Consider the following 22,578-nt stretch of genomic DNA (forward strand, 5'->3'; position numbering starts at 1 on the left):
GAGATGTGTGTGGAGTGGCCTAGGGGAGTACACAGAGTTGCTAACAACCTGTAGAAAAAGTGTCATGTCCCTTTAACATGGCTGTCTCAGCCAAAAGGCACTCTGTGCATACACAGAGATTTTTCCTTCCAGACAAAAAGGGAGGAGAGAACATTACTATTTAATGACACTATGATTTATTCTAATACAAAAGATGTATTCTACCATAGCATGAAACATCACTTTCCCCTTCCCTTTCCCTTTTTACCATTTACCTAGCCAAATTAAGGCAGGTTTCCATACAGCTTGCCTTGTTCCGGAAAACAGCAAAATCTCGCGCAAAATTGCACGAGAAGATGCTGTTATCACGTGACATTGTGCAAGAAGATGCAATAGCAGCGTCTTCTCGCAAGATTTCGCGTGAGATTTTGCTGTTTTCTGGAACAAGGTAAGCCATGTGGAAATGGCCTATGTGATTTCTATCACATTCCAAAGGCACTCTGTACATGCTCAGGGGCATTGTTTTATAGACCCTGGCATTTACTTCCATGTTTTTGTTGGCAAGTATAACAACAACAGAAAACCCTGAAAAGGATACCAGTAGAAATACTCTTTCTGATAGTGTGTGCAACACCAAGGGCCTTTTAAAATCAAAGAAAATGGTAGAAGGGAGGCAACGGAAATAACAATGCATATAAAGGTTTTCTTTCAAAGTACTGCTATTATTTTCCATAAGCAGAACCACAAAAAAGTCACACTATGTGGCATTAAATGAATATTCTTTATGTCAAGAAGGGTTAGTTCATTAAAGGTTCTCCTTGTTCAGGGTCCATAAGGCATTTCCAGCGCACAGAATGCCTGATTGGGAGCAGGACTGCAAATATAGTGAATTTGTTCTATTCGTACCTTGAGATAGAACGTCTTGCTGGACGCGTGCGATTTGCAGCTGGAAAACAACAGGGATTCAAAGTTAAATTTTCTTTTTGCCGTCACGCCACAAATGCCAATATTTTCTCATTGGATTAGGATAACCTTGCTGCTATGTTGTTTTGGGCGGAGGGTGCCATTTTTGATAGCCAGTACGGGCATATCAGAGCAGTGGCTGTGATGGTAGTGAATGATCATGTTCTGTTCTTGGCAGTTCAGGAGCTATTTGGTAACATAATAGATTTTTCATCGGAAGCAGGGATCTTTTTTTGGGAAAAGAGGTGGTGGAACTCAAGATCGCACAATGACGTCGGTTGGGTCAGCTGGAACAAGGGGGGAGTTTTTTAAAGTTTAAATCGCCCTCGGTGAAAATGGTCACATGGCTGGTGGCCCTGCCTCCTGATCTCCAGACAGAGGGGAGTTTAGATTGGCCTCCGTGCCACTTGGCACGGAGGCCAATCTAAACTCCCCTCTGCCTGGAGATCAGGGGGCCACTGGCCATGTGACCGTTTTTAAGAGGTGCCGGAACTTCGTTCCACCACGTTCCTGCTGAAAAAAAGCCCTGATCGTAAGCAATATTGTACTCCCTGTTCATCATTTTTTGCCCCGTTTGACTGTAAAATAGCACATTACAGATTCTCTCTGTATCCATCTCCTATTGCAATATTATTTTGACCATACTCTCTCTATAGTGTAATTAAATCTGACACCAGTTGTGGGCAACAAAAGGGCAAAGGGCTTCAGTGGCTTCTACTGAGCATGCTCCGTTGTAAGTAGTAGCATTTAGTGGCAAAATTTGACAAGCGGTGTTGTTGTTGCTGTACCAGACAATGGAAAAACTAAGCAAGTCTCCCTCAATCACTTTTCTACTTAGATCACCCCAAAGAGGGGTGGGAATATGTACGTACTTACACGTAACACAGATCCCTAACACGGCTGTGCCTGCCACTTCAGAAAGCCGGTGGAGCTTACATCCTCCAAGTCTCTAGTTCCTCCCTTCTGTGAATGAAATGGAATCCTGCCCTCAAGTCATAGCTGACTCATGGCAACCACTGGTGGGGTTTTCATGGCAAAAGAATAACAGAGGTGGTTTGCCATTGCCTGCCTCTACAACCCTGGTCTTCATTGGAGGTCCTGACCCTGCTTAGCTTCTGAGATCTGATGAGATCAGGCTCTCCTGGGCTATCCACATCAGTTCCTCTATTTAGATTCTAGGGAGACATGCCTCTCTCTTTCACATACTGGTGTTGTACATGTAGACTAGTCATTTCCTTATTTGAGCCCTCCACCTGCCTGGACACAGGTTTCCTTCTTCAGTGAGAATCAGGCAGGAATATTTTGTTCTAGCCATTTATTGGCTGCCTCTCCCGAGAGTCTTGGTGGTTTATACGGAATTCTTCCTGCCCCGGCATTTAGCAATACAGTCACTGCAGGAAACCTAATGGGAATGGCCAGGGCTTTTTTTCAGCTGGAACACAGTGGAACGGAGTTCCGGAACCTCTTGAAAATGGTCACATGGCTGGTGGCCCCGCCCCCTGATCTCCAGACAGAGGGGAGTTGAGATTGCTCAGTGGCGTGGAGGGCAATCTCAACTCCCCTCTGTCTGGAGATCAGGGGGCGGGGCCACCGGCCATGTGACCATTTTCTCCAAGGGCAACCCACTGAGTTCCACCACTTCTTTTCCCAGAAAAAAAGCCCTGGGAATGGCTAAGAAATGAGGATCTGCCTCTCCTGCCTGCAGCACCACAGGTCTGGCCTGGGTGGGAGGGGAGAGGCACCCTCAAAGGGAAGTGCCTGGGAGAGAGAGAGCCTGTGGCCTGGGAAACTGTTTCTTGACACCGGGCACAGTTCTTCTCCTGGACGTGCATCGACCCAAAGGCGCCCTGCTCCTGCCACCCTTTTATTCTTCCTTTGCAGTCCACTGAAATGAAATGGGTGTGCCTGATGGAATCTTGCTGCACTCAGCGCTGTGGCAAACTCCTGGCTGCAGCCACTCAGTCCCAAGAGACTGCAGGGCACGGTGCTTGCTTAGGTGCATGCAGGGGTCATTTTGTAGGAAAAGAGCTGGAGGAACTCATTAGCATAACTCATTAGCATATGCTACACCCCTTGACATCACCAGAAGCGTGCCATTAACGTAACTGATTTGGATATGCCACACCCTCTGACATCGCCTATCCTGGCTGTTTTGGACCCAATCCTGGCCATTGAGGGCTGAAATTGGGCCCAAAATGGCAAAAAGGGGCTGAAAATGGCCAAAGGCCCCCAAAATGGTCAGGATTGGGTCGCTGCTGAGCAGGAGAGTGATCCACCACCCGGCAGAGGCCTGATCCAGGCCATTTTGGCCCCAATCCAGGCTGAAACGGGCCCCAAATGGCTGAGCGTCAGGTGGGCGGGGCCACGTGTCATGTGACCTCTTTGGGGAACTGCTGGAACTGCGTTCCTGGGCGTTCCCCCTCAAAATGAGCCCTGGGTGCATGTCAATTTCACACGCTTAAGGATGTTGTGCATGGAACTCGTCTGCCCAACCCGCTGCACAAAGAGGGCCAGGAGAAAAGACCTCTTTGCCTCTCCAATTTTGGGAGGACTCGGAAAGCGGCCTGGCAGCAGGGGAAAAGGTTGTAGAGAAAGAGGGATTTCCAGCCTACCCGACAGGGCACCTTTTATTTACTGTTGCCTCTTAAAGGCATCTGTGAAAACAGAATAATATGGAATATTTTAAAAAGCCAGTTCATGACCTAGAGCTGTGACTTGTTCCTAAAAAGAGTTGCAAGAGAACAGAACGGACTCGATCCTTTCTTTCGGCCTCAGAACCCACAACTGCTGAGCTGCGAGGGAACACAGCATCCTCTGCCCTTATTGCTCATGTGGCCTTCTGGGCATTGTGGGTCCTCTGGCTGGTGTGCTGCTGATGCACGGAATTCATGGAATCTGCATCTGGGAGGCTGGAGATCAGGGCCTCATCTAGCAACGGCTTAGTGGAAGAGCCTCTGTTTGGCATGCAGGAGGCCCCAGGTTCGATTCCTGGCATCTCCAGTTAAAAGGACCAAGCAGCAAGTGATGGGAAAAACCTCTGCCTAAGAGCCAAGCTACAAGTGACGCCTGACACAGATTGGACACTTGTCAGCTTCCCTCAAGTTTTGATGGGAAATGTAGGCAGCTTGGCATAATGTTGGACAAGTGACAGTTGAAAAGTCCATTGGACAGCAGTCAGAGCCAAGCTGCAAGACCAGGACGCCTACATTTCCCATCAAAATTTGAGGGAAGCTGACAAGTGTCCAGCCTGCGCCAGGCGTCACTTGTAGCTTGGCTCTGAGACTTTGGAGACCCACTGCCAGTCTAAGTAGACAAGATTGACTTTGATGGATCAAGGGTCTGATTCAGCATAGGGCAGCTTCACGGGCACACCCAATTCCCCACCTCAGGGGGTTACCCTGTTCGTTTTAGTGGAGGCAGGCATGGTGTATTCATGCATATATTTGTGCCCCACGTCTTCGTTCAGATGGACGGGCAGCCCGCACATGCAGTGGCTATGCACACACATGGTAACACATGCATGGTTCTGTTCTCAGGTGTCAAATGCCAACAAGTGTGCCCGAGGCTGTGGGGAGAGCTCCCCTTTCTCTTAAGCTCCCTGGCGCTGTCTTTGGCTGCTGCTGCTGAAATAAAATGTCACCCTCTTTCTGCTCTATAATAGAGTCCAGTAGCACCTTTAAGACTAACCAACTTTATTGAAGCATAAGCTTTCAAGAACCACAGCTCTCTTCGTCAGATGCAAGAGAGCAGTGGTTCTCGAAAGCTAATGCTTCAATAAAGTTGGTTAGTCTTAAAGGTGCTATTGGGCTCTTTACTATTTTGCTACTACAGACTAACACAGTGAACTCCTCTGGATTTCTCCCTTATGGTGCTGATCATGAGAAAGGATCTAGCTCAGAAGTCTGGCTCACTCCCCCCCCCTTCTGCTTGTGCATAATCACGCCTCAATGTGAGTCAATGTAGCAGTGGTGTCTTACTTGTGGGACTAACACAAGAAGGCTGCAAGAAGAGGTTCCCCTTCCCGGGTGCAGAGCTCTGTATCATAGAATCATAGAGTTGGAAGGGACCATACAGACCATCTAGTCCAACCCCCTGCCCAGTGCAGGATCAGCCTAAAGCATCCCTGACAAGTATTCATCCAGCCTCTTCTTGAAAACTGCCAGTGAGGGGGAGCTCACCACCTCCCTAGGCAGCTGATTCCACTTTTGAACTACTCTGACCGTGAAAAAGTTCTTCCTAATATCTAGCCGGTACCTTTGCGCATGCAATTTAAGCCCATTGCTTCGGGTCCTACCTTCTGCTGCCAACTGGAACAGCTCCCTGCCCTCCTCCAGCCTTTCAAATATTTAAAGAGAGCAATCATGTCCCCCCTCAGTCTCCTCTTCTCCAAACTAAACATTCCCAAGGCCCTCAGCCTTTCCGCATAGGGCTCAGTCTCCAGACCCCTGATCATCCTCGTCGCTCTCCTCTGCACCCTCTCGATTTTGTCCACATCCTTTTTGAACTGCACACAATACTCCAGGTGTGGCCTGACCAAGGCAGTATAGAGAGGGGCTATGACCTCCTGCGATTTCGACGCTATGGCCCCTTTGATACAACCCAAGATTGAATTAGCCTTTTTTGCCACCGCATCACACTGACTGCTCATATTTAGTTTACAGTCCACTCTTACCCCAAGATCCCTTTCACATATACTACTGCCCAGAAGTGTATCCCCCATCAGTTTTATTGCTTGGGATTGTTTACAAGGGCCAGATGAAAGAGCCCCATGCCTCCCCACCTGTCTCCCTCGCTAGGGGTGGGCGCCTTCATCTCCATTCCGCTTGATTCTCCTTGGCCAGAGAGTTCGGCGTCATGAGGTTTGAGAAGTTTGGCTTTCGAAGAGTGGTAGGCACCGTGTTTTTCAGTTTGTTCAGCTTCTCCCGCTCTTCTTGACACTTCTTCAGGCACGGGAAACAAAGGTCTTTCTCCTCTACCAAGTAAAGCGTCTCGAGGCGCTTAATGCTGTCAATATATTGTTCCTCTTCCGTGGGCCCCGGAAAGGGATTCCTCTTGGAATTCAACTTCTTAATCTTGGGGAGTTTTTTAATACTGTTCGGGATGACGGTCAGCAAGTTGTCAAACACCCCAACTTCCTGGAGTTCTTTGAGAGCCCCCAGAGTGGTCGGGAGGTTGTCGATGTGGTTGAGGCCCAGGTTGAGATTACGGAGGTTCTTGAGCTGATTCATCTCCATCGGCAAGCTCCGAGCTGTCAGCTTGTTGTTGGAGAGATTCAGGAAGACGAGGCTCTGTAGATTGCCGATGGTTTCTGGCAGCTTCTCAAGCTGGTTGCTGTGCAAGTCCAGCCAGCGGAGGTTCTGGAACTTCTCGATGGAGTCTGGGATCTTCTTCAGCATGTTCCTGCTGAGGTCCAGCTCGTCTACATCGGACAGCTTGAGAATGCACCGGGGGAACGTGGCGATGCCCATTTTGCTGAGGTCGAGGCGGCGCTTCCCATCGAACGTGATCTTGATGCAGTTCTTAGCAACTTTCAAGGTGACCTTTTTCCCTTTGGGCCCTTTCCCCTTGGCCATGCCGCGCGAAAAGAATGCAGCGCCGCAGGTGGAACGGGCGAAGAGGAGAAGCCTTTGGAAGGTGTCCCAGTTAGGTTTGCTGTTGCGGCTTTAATGCGGAACCTTAATGTCAAACACACACACAAACATAGCTGTTAATCTCTCTATAAGTTATTGCCTATCCCTAGGCAGGGCTTCCACATTAAAGGACTGGCATAGGCAGCCAGAAATAGGTGCACATCAAAGAGACATGCGCTGCCGGCTTTTCCTATATCGAAGGGAAAGGAAATAGGAAAAGGCTCTGGACCATCCATATGCTTGTGGAGAGCAGCTATCATGGAGCTCATAATAATTCCAGAGACATAACAGTGTCAGACCAGCTACTGCACATGAGCCATGTATCATGCAGAGGCGTTTTGCCACATGAACATGCTTTGTGCTGCCAATGGGGCAAAATACACATAAACGGTCTTCTAGAATGGTAGGTGGGCATACCTCCTTTCCCCACATACAAATGGCTGTGCAGGAAGAATGTTATGTGCAAGGGTGGAATGGCCATTTAACGTACATAGAAATCTCCCTTGGGCCACTGCCCCGGAGGGCCACTGGTTCAGCAAGCAGAGCCCAGTCCCAGAAATTCTGCCTGAGCCTCAGGGGCTGCTTGGCCCACACCTCTCATCAGCCGTGGCAGTCAGGGTCAACTTACCAACTGTCTTCTCCTGCACTGCTGCCCATCTGGGGGACGATGGTGTGGGTGAGCCAGTGCCCACTATTGGCTCCTTACTCAGCTGAGTCACCCTGCAATGCCGGCACATAGCACAGCAGGAGCCACTCGGCTTGATTTGCTCCGGGCCCATTTTCACAGTCCAGCCCTGGTTATGTGTTGTGATCCTCAGACCATGTCTTGTATTTAGGACCGCGAGAACTCCCATAGTATAAACGACAAGCTGGAGACCAATTTGGAAAACCCACACCTTAAAATCTCCCCCCAGAAGGGAACTTAAAGGACATCTAAGTTCAGGAGTCTCCAGTGTGATGCCTGTAGGCGCCATGGTACTCGCCAATACCTTTCCGGGCACCCATCAAGTGTTTTTCGAAAGGAGGCGGGGCCAGGTGAGGCTTTTGCTCAGCAAGTTTTCTGACTTGCTTGGCCTAAGGACTTTTGACGCCTTAGACAACAAAGCAATAGGATCCCTTCTCTGCAGCAAGGTATGGCAAAAAGCCACCCCCTGCCCTCCTCAGCAGAGCAAGAAGCTGCCACCCTCCCTCCTTGCCCCATCCCCGTACCGCATCGAGATGCACCAAGGTGAATCAGTTGCCCGCTTTCCTCCTGCCCCCTTGTACTGCAGCAAGGGGTGCCTGCCCTCCTTGTTCCCTGATGGGGCAGCTGCAAGGCACAATGGTGGCACAACAAAGTGAGAAAGCACCCACCTACTTCATCCTCTAACAGGTGGCAAGGCAAGACATAGAGAAGAAGGAAGAGGGCCGGGCCTGCCATCCAACAAAGGGAGGGAGACACCAGGCTCCTTGTGGCTGACAACTGGGGTGAGGGGGTGACATAGCAGGCTGGTGCCCCTCGACCTCTCGCATTCCAGGCAATTGCCTAGGCATGTCTTGTAGATGGGCTGGCCCTGTAAGTAAAGATCCCTGTCTCAGGCTTGTTATCCACAGAGAGGGTCAGCCATTTTGCTAAGAGAAAGTCATCATCCTGGGCGGAGGTAGAAGCCGGTTGGCCAATAGATCTCCACAGAGAAGCGCTGTTAAGGTCAACTTTGGTGCAGAGGCCATGCAGACAGGCCAGGGTAGCTTGGCTACCACTCCCCAGGCGTGGTAGGTCACAGGAGGAAAGCCTTTTGCCACATCCTGCTCAGGTGAGATGCAAGGGATGGCCATGTTTTGGGGTTTTTTTTTACTCCAAGCGGTGTTTTAACCCCTCATAATCGGATGGGGCAGCCGCACCCCAGACCAAACAGCAGCATTAGTGTGCGCGAACAGTTGCTCCCATGTTGGACTCAGGCAGGGCTTTTTTTCTGGGAAAAGAGGTGGTGGAACTCAGTGGGTTGCCCTCAGCGAAAATGGTCACATGGCTGGTGGCCCCGCCCCCTGATCTCTGCTGGAGCGGCATGGAGGGCAATCTAAACTCCCCTCTGCCTGGAGATCAGGGGGCGGGGCCACCAGCCATGTGACCGTTTTCAAGAGGTGCCGGAACTCTGTTCCTCCGTGTTTCAGCTGAAAAAAAGCCCTGGCCTCAGGGAATAAAACCTAGTGCGGCTGTGGAGATAGCCGCATCTCTTCTGTGGGCTAAAACAAATTAGAATAATTCTGTCAGAATGACACAGATTAAAGCAACATTTGATTCCTCTTTTGCCAGTGCAAACATTGGGCACCCTTCAGGCAGTCATACAGGGAAATTGAAATGGGAATGGATTTGTACTTGAATTTGGTTATATATTGACCCATCCAATAAAAATCGATTTTTTTAAAAAAGGCAGTCATTGTTTTAGCAAGCCTTGAAAACTTCAGATACCTTTCATGGAACAGGGCTGAATGGTCAATAATACATTGCAAGCATTCGTGGTAACTCCTGACAGCACCAGACCCCTTTATTCTTAGAGGAAAGGAGCCCTGTAGCAAAGGTTATTCTGCCAGGCCTCTCTCTCCAGACGTGGTTGCACGGGGAGGGAGGGGAAAGCAGTCACAGGCTGATGGTTGATCTTTAGTTCAATACCAAGGGCCACTTCATGCATTACAGAAATTAAGTGGGGGGCAAGGGTTTTGTTTTGTTCTAGCTTGACAAACCAATAGTCCTTGTACTGAATGATTTACCTGTTTCCTAAGTTAGGCAATGGATGACCATGTGTGTTAAGAAGTTATAGGAAAGATTTGTCCAGGCTATGCTCCTTCCCCGGCCCTAAACAGTGATTCAGATGGCGTTGCCAGTTATTGCTCTAGCTCTAGGGTATGGAGATAGGATTGTCAGACAGCTCATGGCAAGTAGGACATGGGGGGCAGCCATATGTGATCGTGTGACATCGCTTCCAGCTAAAACCAGGAAATAACATCAGCCCTCTCTAGGAATTGGTGGAAACTCTGTGTTAAAATCATAGTGATTCTTGAGGAGGACTGACATAACTTCTGGGTTTTACCTGGAAGTGACATCATGCTGTTGGTGTGACTGCCATTTATTTTCTTCTTCTACTCCTCCAAATGGTAGCAGGAGATGGGAATCCTGGTTGGGGATAAGGCTACTCTGCACTTAGGTCCCCAGTCCAACCAAAGGTGAAGAACTAGCTCCCAAACTCTTAAGTCCAAAGGCTCCTCCAGGGTCCCTGTAGTTGAGTCAGGGCAGCCAGTTCCTTGAGCTACAACTAATCCCAGGTAGATTGGTGGTGGATAGTGCTCTCAAGTCATAGCTGACTTATGGCGAACCCTGCTGGGATTTTCATGGCAAGAGACTAAGAGAGGTGGTTTGCTATTGCCTGCCTCTGCAACCCTGGTCTTCGTTGGAGGTCTCCCATCCAGTTACCAACCAAGGGTGACCCTGCTTAGCTTCTGAGATCTGATGAGATCAGGCTCACCTGGGCTATCCAGGTCAGGGCCCCAGATAGAGTAATGAGAAGGAAAAACAATTTCTGGAGATAAGTTTGTGGTGGTGTCAATAGTAGCTGTTGGGAGAAGAGGGGAGAAGAGTGCAGGTTCCAGTTGGCTGATCCCCAGATGATCCGAGAGCTCCCGCGTTTAATTGTGAAGAGTGGAATCACGCTTGATGAGTGATTGTTTGGGAAGGAATATAGATTTGTCTATAACACCGTTCTCCATTAGATAGGTTTCATTACAAGCCCTTCAGGCTTTTTGGCTACTCATTAATCATGTGCAAGTACGTGAAGGCGGTTATCAGACGGAAGATAATGCATTTCAGCTCATTTCAGTGACATCCCGAAGCCTTTAACAATGACTGTGGGCTCATTCGCCCAACGCTTGGCTCCCTCCACTGTAAAGGGATATTGAGTAGGAGGTGAGGGGCAGTTCTAAGCTCCCTGTATGTGAAAGAATGGGCTTTTCTGGCCTTTCATAGAATTAGGGACTTGGAAGGAGCTTCCAAAAATATTTTTCACAGCCATTTGAAAGAGGATCCAGCAGGATCCAAAAAGTGATCTTTTAAATCACTTTGGGTGTGTGTGTTGAACAATCACTGCAAAATCATGCCCAGGCTGCTTCATTGTTGGAACTGGAGATCATGTTCCGGAGAGAATCCTTTGAGGTTAGCAGATCCTCTGTGCCGTGAGCCTTTGCACAAGCCAGGCGGGGTTATTTCTGCCCAGCTGTGACCACTGTATAGAAGGAAGAAGTACTGTGTCTGTGTGTGTTAGGGTTGCCAAGAGGTGGTTTGCCATTGCTTGCCTCTGCAACTTGGGTCTTCGTTGGAGGTCTCCCATGCAAGAACTAACCAAGGCCGACCCTGCTTGACAAGATCAAGCTATATCACTTATACTGTCCTCAAAATCCCTAGTTCAGCACACACACACACATACACCAGCACATTACACCTGGTTGACAGTTTTAGCTTTTGATAGCTTGTGGACATATATGTGTGTGGGATATTACACAAGACTTAATTATCCGAAAAATAAAACTGAGAAATTCCCCTTTGTTTCCTGCCAAGCAAGTTCAAAACGTTTCTGGCTATTAAAATGACTCTTACAGGCATTCACTCCAGCTACAGTTTTCTCGTCAGCTCCCATAGAAGGGCTTTTGAACAAGGAGGCAAAGTTTGCTATGAAGTTCAACTCAGGATGATGCTTGCCAAATATTTCATGAATTGTGCTTTTTTAGAGTTTTCAGGGAAAACCCAGTTTGCTCCCAGTAAAGAGGCATTATCTAACTACTGTTGAAATGCTTTGGCATTTATATAGCAGCTTTCAAAATTCAAAGTGCTTCAACTATTTTATCTTGTAATCCTTACAACTACCCTGTGAGGTAGTCTCTTATTATAACTGGGTGCCCGAGACCACCCGGTACGTTCAGGCCAGTGGTAAGAATTGAACCAGGTCCTCCTGGATCACAATTCCTGGATCGCAACTATTCTACGGGAGCTTCTAGATAGCTCATAAAGCCAAACAAGCGTTTCCTAACAGGTAGATTTTAAAATTCAACAAAAGTCCCACAAATATCTGCCTTGCCTATTACAACTTTCTGGCAACCTGACCCCAAGCAGGAAACAGTCATAGAGCTATCCTTGCCACCTAAAGATCAATCCATTTATTTAAAAAAAACCAAAAACATTAAACAGATGTGACTGTTACAGCAACAGCTGCCAACTTCTTAGTGCCCACAATTTCCTAGGACGTGTTCAGCAAGGGGAAGGCAAATGAACTACTCTGAATGGGTATTAATCAATAAAGCTCAAACCAGGTTTTGTAACGATGGTTGTTGGGGGTTTTCCGGGCTGTATTGCCGTGGTCTTGGCATTGTAGTTCCTGACGTTTCGCCAGCAGCTGTGGCTGGCATCTTCAGAGGTGTAGCCACAGTGCTACACCTTTGGTGCTACACCTCTGAAGATGCCAGCCACAGCTGCTGGCGAAACGTCAGGAACTACAATGCCAAGACCACGGCAATACAGCCCGGAAAACCCCCAACAACCATCGTTCTCCGGCTGTGAAAGCCTTCGACAATACACAGGTTTTGTAACTTCACAAAATCAACATGATCAAATTAAAAATTGTCTGAGATTGCAGTTAAAAAACAACAACTCTGGAATTTCTGGGGAAAAGCATCCAAATAAAGTGAAATCCACAGTGGCTGCTTTCACGCACACTGAATAATGCACTTTCAACCCACTTTCAGTGCTCTTTGCATCTGGGCTTTATTGTGTGAAATGGGAAAATCCACTTGCAGATAATCACGGGAATGCATTGAAAGTGGACTGAAGTGAATTGAAAGTGCATTATTCAGCATGTGTGAAAGCAGCTAGTATTAAGGAAACCCTCATTCCACATTAACTTTCCTTAGATGCCATTCCATCTCAAGTCGAATGGGATTTACGAAGCAGTCCTAAGAACCAGCCATGTTAGTCTGTAGTTGTGAAATAGTAAAAGAGTCCAGTAGCACCTTTATGACTAATGAACTTTATTGTAACATAAGCTTTCGAGAACCACAGCTCTCTTCATCAGATGCATCTGATGAAGAGAGCTATGGTTCTCAAAAGCTTATACTACAATAAAGTTCGTTAGCCTTAAAGGTGCTACTGGACTCTTTTACTATTTCGCAATCCTAAGAACATTTTCTTGGACTAAGCCCTGTTGGATAGACCTGAGAAGGATTCTGAGTGGACCTTCTTAGGTTGCTCTTTAGGCCTTTGAAACTAGGGATGTCTAGGGTTGCCAACCTCCAGGTGGTGGCGGGAGATTTCCTGGAATAGCAACTAATCTCCAGACCACAGAGGTCAGTTCCCCTGGAGAAAATAGCACTGCGAAGGGTGGACTCTGGGCATTATACCCCACCGAAGTCCCTCCCCAATCCCTGCCCTTTCGAAATCTCCAGGACTTTCTCGTCCTGGAGCTGGCAAGCCCTCTCAAACTGAGTTTCTATGACTCGACCTCCAAACATGTAAAAGTTTCTGGGACAGGGGCGGGGGAGCTCTGGATCAGGACCACAGTGCTGGGAAGGGAAGGATCAAAGCCTTCTGCCTCACATTGTTTCCATATTGGAAATGCCTCTTCTCCCTCTTCCTTCCCTAGCAGCTCATAAAGGAAACACGGGATTCTGCTTGACCCTTCCCAAGATTAAAGCCATCCAGGTGGGCGTTTGCAATAGGGGAGCAGTGTGCTTGGAATGGGGGAGTTCACCCTTTTCATCCAATGCTACAGCCTTAGTTCGGACCACCTCCATCTCTCCCCCCATCTGATTTTTGGGCCGAAAGGCGTATCCGGAGTTCTGATCAGTCGGTTGGATCCAGGGATCCAATCGGCTCTGGTGGTTGCTGATCTGCTCAGTTCCCCCCTACCCACAGCCGTTTCTTCTGAGCCCAGGAATGTTGATTTCCAGGTTTACAGGAACGCCCCGTCCCCCCCCCCCAGCAAAAGCCATGCTAGCCGGAAGGGGGGGGAGGGGAGGCAGACTTGTTCTTCCTGCATCTCCCATCAGCACAGCCTCTTCCTTGCAACTCCAGGAATCAACTTTCCTGGAGCAGGCAAGGACGGTGGGGTGATGGGTGGGTGGGGGGACGGGGCAGACCTGTACTCATGGGAGCCGTCCCATGGAAGGCTGTAGCACCATACAGGTAGTTTGGCCCTCGGCCGCAATTAATGCGTCCTGCAGCTTGCAGGGGAGGGAAGGCGGCAGCGTATAGCCTGATCTTGTCGGCTCTCAGAAGCTAAGCAGGGTGGGTACTTGGATGGGCAACCACCAGGGAAGACTCTGGCAAACCACCTCTGCTTCCCACTTGCCTTGAAAGCCCCTTGCAGGGGTCGCCATAAGTTGTGACTTGATGGCACATACACAAATATGTACATATGTTCTGAGAGCTAGACTACAAGAGACGAATTACACGAAGATGCTCACGTGAAGGGAGTTGCAATGTTAGCCGGGAAGCTGAGTTTTAAAAGAGATCGGAAGGCTGTGTCAATTTCCCCTCTCTACAGAGCCAGCAAAGATTGCTCCTCAGAGGGTTTATTTCCTCTTCACCTCCTAGAAGGGGAGGTGAAACTGACAGAGCCTTTGGGAGGCAAAGAGGAAATTAACAAACCCTGTGAGGAGCGATCTTTGCTGGCTCTGTAGAGAGGGGAAATTGACAAAGCCTTCCGATCTGTCTTTTAAAACTCAGGTTCCTGGCTAACATTGCGATTTCCTTCACGTGCGCATCCTTGTGTAATTCGTCTCTTGTTGCTTAGCTCTGAGATACTGTACATTATTTGGTTTTTTGGGTAGTCAAAAGTACTGTATAAATGTTAATTAACCATTTATTATTTTTATTTATTCTTCAGTCTTGGGGAATGGGTGTCATGGTGTATCAACAGTGCCATCTGGTGGCTCCCACTGCAACACTGAAACGTGTAATCCAAAACCCTGAAAACAATCCATGTAAAATCTTTTCACAAGACCATCAAAATGATGCGTTATAATGTGCAAGCTTTTCAGCTTGGCAGGACTCTCTGTCAGGCTGGATGTTAGAGTTTTTTTTTTTTAAATGTAATGATAAAGATGTCTCTCTGGGGACCAAGATCAAGATAATCCAAATTATGATATTCGCCATTACTATGTATGGATGTGAAAGTTAGACAGTGAAGAAAGCGGACAGGAAGAAAACTGATTTGTTTGAAATGTGGTGCTGGAGGAGAGTTTTGTGGATATCCTGGACAGCCAAAAAGACAAATAAGTGGGTACTCGATCAAATCAAGCCTGAATTCTTCCTAGAAGCAAAAGTGGCAAAACTGAAGTTATCGTACTTTAGCCACATCATGAGAAGACCAGATTATCTGGAAAAGTGCTAGGAAAAATGAAAAAGAGTCCAGTAGCACCTTTAAGACTAACCAATTTTATTGTAGCATAAGCTTTCGAGAATCAAGTTCTCTTCGTCAGATGCACAGTACATGCATCTGACGAAGAGAACTTGATTCTCGAAAGCTTATGCTACAATAAAATTGGTTAGTCTTAAAGGTGCTACTGGACTCTTTTTCATTTTGCTATCACAGACTAACACGGCTAACTCCTCTGCTTCTATGACCAAGGAAAAATGAAGGCAATAGGAAAAGAGGAAGACCTAAAACGAGATGGTTTGACTCAATAAAGAAAGCCACATTCTCCCGTTTCCAAGATCTGAGCAAGTCTTTTAATGATAGGACATTTTGGAGGTCTTTCATTCATAGGGTCACCATAGGTCAGAGGCAACTTGATGGTACCACAACAACAACAACAACAAAGGGGAGTAGAGGGAGAGACAGATGCCTCCGGTCAAGATGCTAAATCCTGTTCAAGTCAGCCTTGTGCGTTATATGCTGAGAAGGTGTGCAGATTCAAAACGCTGCAGGCATCAGGTTACACCCTTTCTCTGATGAGGGAGAGGAAATAAAACAGAAAAAGAAGTCCAGCCAATGTCTCTATTATCCCACCTTCCTTATACATTTGTTAAAAAAAAAATTGTAACATCCAGCCTGATGAAAAGTTACGGTGAACTCAAAAGCTTGCACGCGGTTATGCATCATTTGTTTGTCCTAATAAAAAGTATGCCGTGGTTTGTGTTCTAGGTTTGAGATTTTTCTTTTGGAGCCGCACGGCTGTGAACAGGTTTGCTCTTCTAGAGCCAGTCTACTTTAGACTGTCTTTACAGTTAATTAAGAGCACAAAGGAGCGGGATCCCTGTTTTCTCTCATTCCAAATTCCCCTAACTCCACTCCAGCATTTCTTTAGCAAACACTTGATCATAGAGGGAAAGACAGAGTCTGTTGTCCCTCCACACAACCTCACTGCTACACTGTCTCTGTAGCCCTCTGAACTCCCTGTCGGAGAGGTGAAAGGAAAGAGAAGGCAGGTCAGCTTGCCTGGCCACTTCTGCCCAGAACAGTTATCAACTTCATTTATACTTACCTTTCTCCCCAACAGGGACCCAAAGCGGCTTACATGATTCTCCTCCCCTCCATTTTATCTTCACTACAACCCTTTGAGGTAGGCTAGGCTGAAAGGATGTGGCTGACCCAAGGTCACTCAGCAATAATAACATTCAATTTATAGACTGCCCTTTAGGACAACTTAACACCCACTCAGAGCAGTTTACAAAGCGTGTGATTATTATCCCCTCAACAACAATCACCCTGTAAGGTGGGTTGGGCTGAGAGAGCTCTGAGAGAGCTGGGGCTGACCCAAGGTCACCCAGCTGGCTTCAAGCGGAGGAGGGGGGGATCAAACCCGGCTCTCCAGATTAGAGTCCTGCTGCTCTTAACCGCTACACCAAGCTGGCAAGCTTCCAGAATGGGAATTCGAATTGGGGTCTCCTAGATCCTAATCTAACCGTGAAAACCCATCACCACAAAACCTCTGTTTACTGGGAGCTCCAGTTCCCGCCATTGACATTCAAAGGAGGAGGAGATGAACTGGTGATTATGTAGGGCTTCTAGACTCAAGTGGTCCAGGTTTCTCCCCACTGGCTGTAGCCGGTCCCACCCCCCTCCTCAAAGCAGTCAGAGCATGAACGTGCACAATCATAAGGCAGTGCCAAAAACATACACAGAGATATTTTCTTAGCAATTCAGATAATCAGAATAGTTGGAAGACCACGGGACAGAGCTAAAACTATCTTGGAAGAATGGGGACAAGTAAAAGGCACAGTCTAGTCTTTATTATAAGGTCTCTGCAATCCAGCTCCTGAGATTCTCTGGTCCCTTTACATGATTTTTATAGCATGTATTGTTAGGAACCAATACTGGAGAACAACTCTTTTCTTACTTTCCTGTAGAATATAACAACAACTCCACAGAGTGGTTTTAGAGAGAGGGAGTCATGAATCAAAACGTGCTCTGCTTTTCAGGAAGTACGACCCTTTTCCAGCCCACTGTTACAGTTTCTTTACCGATGGATAATATTTCCGAGATTAATTCACCAACTTTGCTGTCTGCTGCCAGCTGCTTAAACAGAGTCTGACATTTAGAAGCAGCTGCTTTGGGGTCCTGGCAGTCGGCACAAGGCATTGCGCATAGCGAATTCATGAAGGGTCTATCTGAATAGCTCTGGGAGGTTGCTAAGCAGCTACATATCAACATAAGAGTGCCTTAGTGGCCAGTACCTAAAGTGGCTTCAGGCTACAGCCCCCTGTAAAATGCCAACTCTGTCTCCAGCATGGAGGCAGCTTCCAGGGTCAGGCAGTTTCTGGATCACTCCTTGGTGCGGGTTTGGAAAGAAAGCACCGGGCGGCAAGGAAAGATCTCCCTTCTCATCCTTCCGGCTTCCACAGACACGCAAATTCTACAGATGCACATTGGAATTCGAAAGAAGTACAGCCTGCTTTGAGAGAGGACAACTTACCCTGTTAGCGTGATAGTCTAGCCAGCCCTTGTGATGCCGCCTGTGAAACTTTTTGTTCCTAAGCAACAGGAAATTCCAAGCCCTTGGAGACCATTAGCATAATGTCTGGTTTCCAGCAGCCAAGTTCAAAGGTAACACAGCAGTCCCCCACCACCTGGAAATCAGGCAGCTGCTATCTATAGGAAGTGCCCTGGATCAGAAAACAGAACGGGTTGGGAAGGTTCTGCCTACGAATTGCTTTCACCGTGGTGATTAGAGGGAGGGGACAGTTGGTTAGGCTGGCCTGCGGGGACATCAGTGAGATCATCACCACCCCATGCCTGACCTTGGCAACGGCAACTGAGTTTGAACACGAGAAGGAAATCAACACAGGCTGGAGCCGGGCCAGGAACTGGGATGTACAAACCTGGGTGGACAACCCCTGGCACAGCACTGCTCAGCAGCCAGGGCCCGATCTCTACCCAAGCAACCAAGGTACACCCAGCAATGCATGAGAGGCCAGCAGTGTGGAAGAAGGCAACTGGCAGAGCTTATGCCTGTCGTCGGCTGGCACAGCTGGCAGGGCTTGGCACGTCTATAAGTACAACCCTCATCTGCCCCCTGCCCCCCTTCTTTGCCTGCACACCAACCTCTTCACAGGTAGACAGTGCATTTTGGGGGCACTTGGGCCAAATAGTCTACCTACCCCTGATTTAAAAACTCAAATCTGTTGGCGGTTGCACAGCAATTAGATATAAGTTTGCAGAGATGCAGAGTTTGATAACAGCACAATAGAAATAAGTAGACAGGCTTCTGTGATTCTAGCTCTATAAAAATACTTTACTACATAATAGGGTAAAAAAGGTAGGAAAAACAACAGTTTCTGACTACATCTTGATAGTCTCAACTAGAGACGGGCATGAGCCGAAATACAAACCAAAATTAAGCACAAACCTGGCCAGTTCGTGGTTCGCGAACCAGCAGTTCATCAGGTACCATTTCTGACGAATCGCCACGAACTTTAGGCTGGTTTGTTTGGTTCATTTTTTGGTTCGTCACTGCAGACAGCCTGGTGCCAATCAACCAGTTTCCTAGGCAACAGGGGATGGACTTCCTGCAGACCTTCTGCTGACCCGGAAGTGAACTACTGCTGGCCCGGAAGTGATGATTTTCTGACCTGGATATGACGTTTTCACGAACCAAACAAGCCGGTTCGTGAACCAGGGGCAGGTTCGTGGAAGTTCATGGCTCGTGGTTCATGAAATTTGATGAACCGCGAACCACATGGTTCGGTTTTTTTTCCAGTTCATGCCCTAGTATCAACTAGGTCCTAGAGAGAGAGAAGCTTAGACTGCATGGTCTAGTGAAGTAGTAGTAGTGGACTGTAGCAGCAGACTGAACAAAGAGCAATAAAACCTTAGTATCTGTTGCTAGCGAATTGCCCCCCAATAAACTGGCTCATCCAATAGACGTTCCTGGATTCCCTCATTAAGACTAAAGACACCCACTTTCTCTGGCGGGAACTTCTCTCGAAGCCTAAGTGGTCCTATGCTAACTAGCTATCTGACTAAACAAACAGAACAACAATTTAACTCTTTCACGACTGAGCGTAGGACACTTGCAAAATGTCCAACAAAATCTCATCTACCGTTTCGGTCAGTGAGAAAAGTGCAACTGCACGGTAAAGTGACATGAACCTGATAGTGGAGGGGAAATGTAAAAGTGCCACTAGATCACACTGGATTTGTCTCACCTGCCGTGTTTGCTTTAATTTGTTACCGGCTGTTTTGTTTGTCTGTTTCAGAAGAAGCACAGGAGGAGAGAAGACCATGCTCCTGAAGTGGCAGGTAAAGGAGACGCATCCCTCGCTGATTTTCAAGGGGGGAAATAAATCCCATATCATCAGCTAAAGGGGACTGAAGATTGGCTTGCCTGTTGGTGCAAAGGAACAGAAAAAGCAGGGAATTTAGTCTTCCCAGACTCTTACAGCCTCATTCATACTCTCTCAGAGATGTTAAAAACGTCCAAACAAACATACTGATATTTCAACTTGCTATGATCGAACTGTTTGTTTACCCTTGAAATGAGCCTCGTACCAAATTGCTCCAATGTCAAGAACCATGCAGAGTAGCTTTGGGCGTATGCAGTAGCCACTTGTACAGGCTTTCCCACCTAAATAAGGTTGCTTTTACACACGTTGGATAATACACATTCAATATGCTTTAGCAGGGCTCATTTTGAGGGGGAACAGTTCCGGCAGTTCCCCAAAGAGGTCGCATGTCAGATGGCCCTGCCCACCTGACTCTCGGCCATTTTGGGCCCGTTTCAGCCTGGATTGGGGCCAAAATGGCCCGGATAGGGTCTCTGACGAGTGGTGGATCACTCTCCCACTCAGCAGTGGCCCGATCCTGACCATTTTGGGCCCCTTTTCGGCCATTTTCAGCCCCTTTTTGCCATTTTGGGCCCAATTTTGGCCCTGAATGGCCAGGATTGGGTCCAAAACAGCCAGGATAGGTGATATCAGGGGGTGTGGCATATGCAAATCAGTTATGCTAATGACACACTTCCGGCAATGGCAAGGGGTATGGCTTATGCTAATGAGTTATGCTAAGGCATTCCTCCAGCTCTTTTTCTACGAAATGACCCCTGCTCTTTAGTGATCATTTACAGGTGTATTTAAAGTACATAGAACCAATGTGTGTGAAAGCTGTTGCTTCATATGCAGAATCACATGAAGGCAGCCAATTAGAGCAGCTCTTTGTCCTGATTCAGAATAAAAGTCATGTGATTGTCTAAGGAACAACCAGTGTTCCACCCCACCCACCCACCCCAAAATATCTGCAACTCCTATAAAGAAGCATGCGAATGAGAAGCGTGTGAATATGTCCTGCAGGCACAGTGGTCTAAGAATACAGTGAAAAAAGCCATACGTCCCTCAGACACCTCTCTTGTCAATCAGAGAATGTTTACAACAGGAGTGGGTGGGGCTGAGAGAGAACTGAGAGAGCTGGGGCTGACCCAAGGGCACCCAGCTGGCTTCAAGCGGAGGAGTGGGGAATCAAACCTGGTTCTCCAGATCAGAGTCCTGCTGCTCTTAACCACTACGCCAAACTGGCTGTCAAGAATATTTGATTTATGTACTGCCCTTCAGGACAACTTAATGCCTACTCAGAGCGGTTTACAAAGTGTATTATTATAATCCTTATGACAATCCCCCATGAGGTGGGTGGGGCAGAGAGAGCTCTGAGAGAGCTGTGACTGACCCATGGTCATCCAGCTGGCTTCAAGCGGAGGAGTGGGGAATCAAACCTGGTTCTCCAGATTAGAGTCCTGCCGCTCTTAACCACTACACCAAACTGGCTCTGTGAACAAAAGCAGACAACTTTCCACTGTTTTTGTGGAATTTTACACACACACACATTTTTGTCATATATTTCTGCAAACTTCGGGTGCCCCAAGTTTGTAGAAAAACGTCCCTTCTCTCTACATGTCTTCAATGCACAGATCTAATCTTTTCTGTAAGTGAGGGGTTCCCATTTTTGTTGGGAGAGTGTCCCTTCTGTCTACAAGCCCCTGATGTGCAGATTTAAATACCCACAGATGGGGCCATGTTGAGAATTCCATACATTAATGTCTACTTCTGAGACCCACTGGGGGCTATTATCTTCTTGATCTACCTGTGGGCCTCCCAGAGGTCTCCCTCTGGGCACAGCCGGAGAAGGTTCTGGACTGGATGAACTCTGGTTCTGATCCAGCAAGCCTCTTTTTATGTTCGTATGAACTATGACGCTTCCTCATTCTCTTGGATGTGCAATTTCATTCCTTCTAACCCATCCTGGCAGGGATGTGAAGTTTGCCAGGCACTGTTTTCAAGAATGAACCATATTTTGAAGCTAACCCCTGGCAATCAATGCATGGTTATTCTAGGCAGGGCTTTTTTTCAGCTGGAACGCAGTGGAACGGAGTTCCGGCACCTCTTGAAAATGGTCACATGGCCAGTGCCCCCGCCCCTTGATCTCCAGACAGAGGGGAGTTGAGATTGCCCTCCGCGCCGTGTGGCACAGAGGGCAATCTAAACTCCCCTCTGTCTGGAGATCAGGGGGCGGGGCCACCGGCCATGTGACTATTTTCTCCAAGGGCGATTTATACTTTAAAAAACTCCCCCCTTGTTCCAGCTGGCCCAAAGTGACGTCATTGTGCGGTCCTGAGTTCCACCACTGAGTTCCACCACCCCTTTTCCCAGAAAAAAAGCCCTGATTCTAGGAGAGAGTCCTGTGAATTGTGAAACTTCCTGAAGCATTTCTGTGATGAATGGGTCAGTAATTTTTATTTCTATGCCACGGCAGAGAAGGGAGATCAGCAATTTTGAGTACCTTATGTACCTGAACACTTTGGCTGGACGTACCTACAGCGATCTCATGCAATACCCAGTCTTCCCATGGATTCTTGCTGACTATCATTCCCAGGTGAGACATTTCTGCTGCGTCACCTCTTTTTTATAACATTAACATTTGATTTATACACTGACCTTCAGGACAATTTAACGCCCTCTCAGAGCGGTTTACAAAGTGCGTTATTATTATCCTCACGACAATCACCCTGTAAGGTGGGTGGGGCTGAGAGAGCTCCGAGAGAGCTGTGACTGACCCAAGGTCACCCAGCTGGCTTCAAGTGGAGGAGGGGGGAAATCAGACCTGGTTCTCCAGATTAGAGTCCTGCTGCTCTTAACCACTGCACCAAACTGTTCTCCGCTGTTTTCTTTCATAGCTGTCTGTGGCTGGATAACGATATGATAGCCCACTTTGTACTTGTTTTCCAGACTTTGGATCTGACTAATCCATGTGCCTTCCGTGACCTATCAAAGCCCATGGGGGCACAGACAACCAAGAGAAAAGAGAAATTCATCCAGCGTTATAAGGATGTAGAGAAGACTGAAGGTACGTTAAGAGTCCCTTGGGAACTGTATACTCAGAGGGCTTTAGAAGCTGGAGGAGGCTGGTGGCTCTGGTGTGGATAGGTAGAGAAATAACAACAACAACAACAACAATAACATTTGATTTATATACCGCCCTTCAGGACAACTTAACACCCA

At 47.7% G+C, this 22,578-nt stretch overlaps 2 protein-coding genes across 3 annotated transcripts in view; one reads left to right on the forward strand and one right to left on the reverse strand.

Annotated features, from left to right (window-relative positions):
- WDFY4 (WDFY family member 4) overlaps window positions 1-22,578 on the forward strand; it is a 229,231-nt gene that overhangs the window by 166,807 nt on the left and 39,846 nt on the right. The window contains exons 44-46 of the mRNA XM_054983968.1: window positions 19,291-19,333; window positions 21,833-21,952; window positions 22,306-22,423. Coding sequence (XP_054839943.1) covers window positions 19,291-19,333; window positions 21,833-21,952; window positions 22,306-22,423 — 281 coding nt within the window. The remainder of the gene's footprint in view (window positions 1-19,290; window positions 19,334-21,832; window positions 21,953-22,305; window positions 22,424-22,578) is intronic.
- LRRC18 (leucine rich repeat containing 18) lies at window positions 786-17,704 on the reverse strand. Of its 2 annotated transcripts, XM_054983561.1 has the most exons (3): window positions 17,508-17,704; window positions 5,723-6,617; window positions 786-925 (listed from the first exon to the last, which is right to left on the reverse strand). In XM_054983561.1, exon 2 carries the CDS (start codon window positions 6,513-6,515, stop codon window positions 5,751-5,753), a length of 765 nt encoding a protein of 254 aa, XP_054839536.1. In that variant the 5' UTR covers window positions 6,516-6,617; window positions 17,508-17,704; the 3' UTR covers window positions 786-925; window positions 5,723-5,750. The 2 variants fall into 2 exon arrangements, with proteins under 2 accessions (XP_054839536.1, XP_054839535.1); XM_054983560.1 differs by lacking the exon at window positions 786-925 and having other exon boundaries at window positions 5,651-6,617.

This window comes from Eublepharis macularius, chromosome 6 (assembly GCF_028583425.1).
Source record: "Eublepharis macularius isolate TG4126 chromosome 6, MPM_Emac_v1.0, whole genome shotgun sequence".
Classification (NCBI taxonomy): domain Eukaryota; kingdom Metazoa; phylum Chordata; class Lepidosauria; order Squamata; family Eublepharidae; genus Eublepharis; species Eublepharis macularius.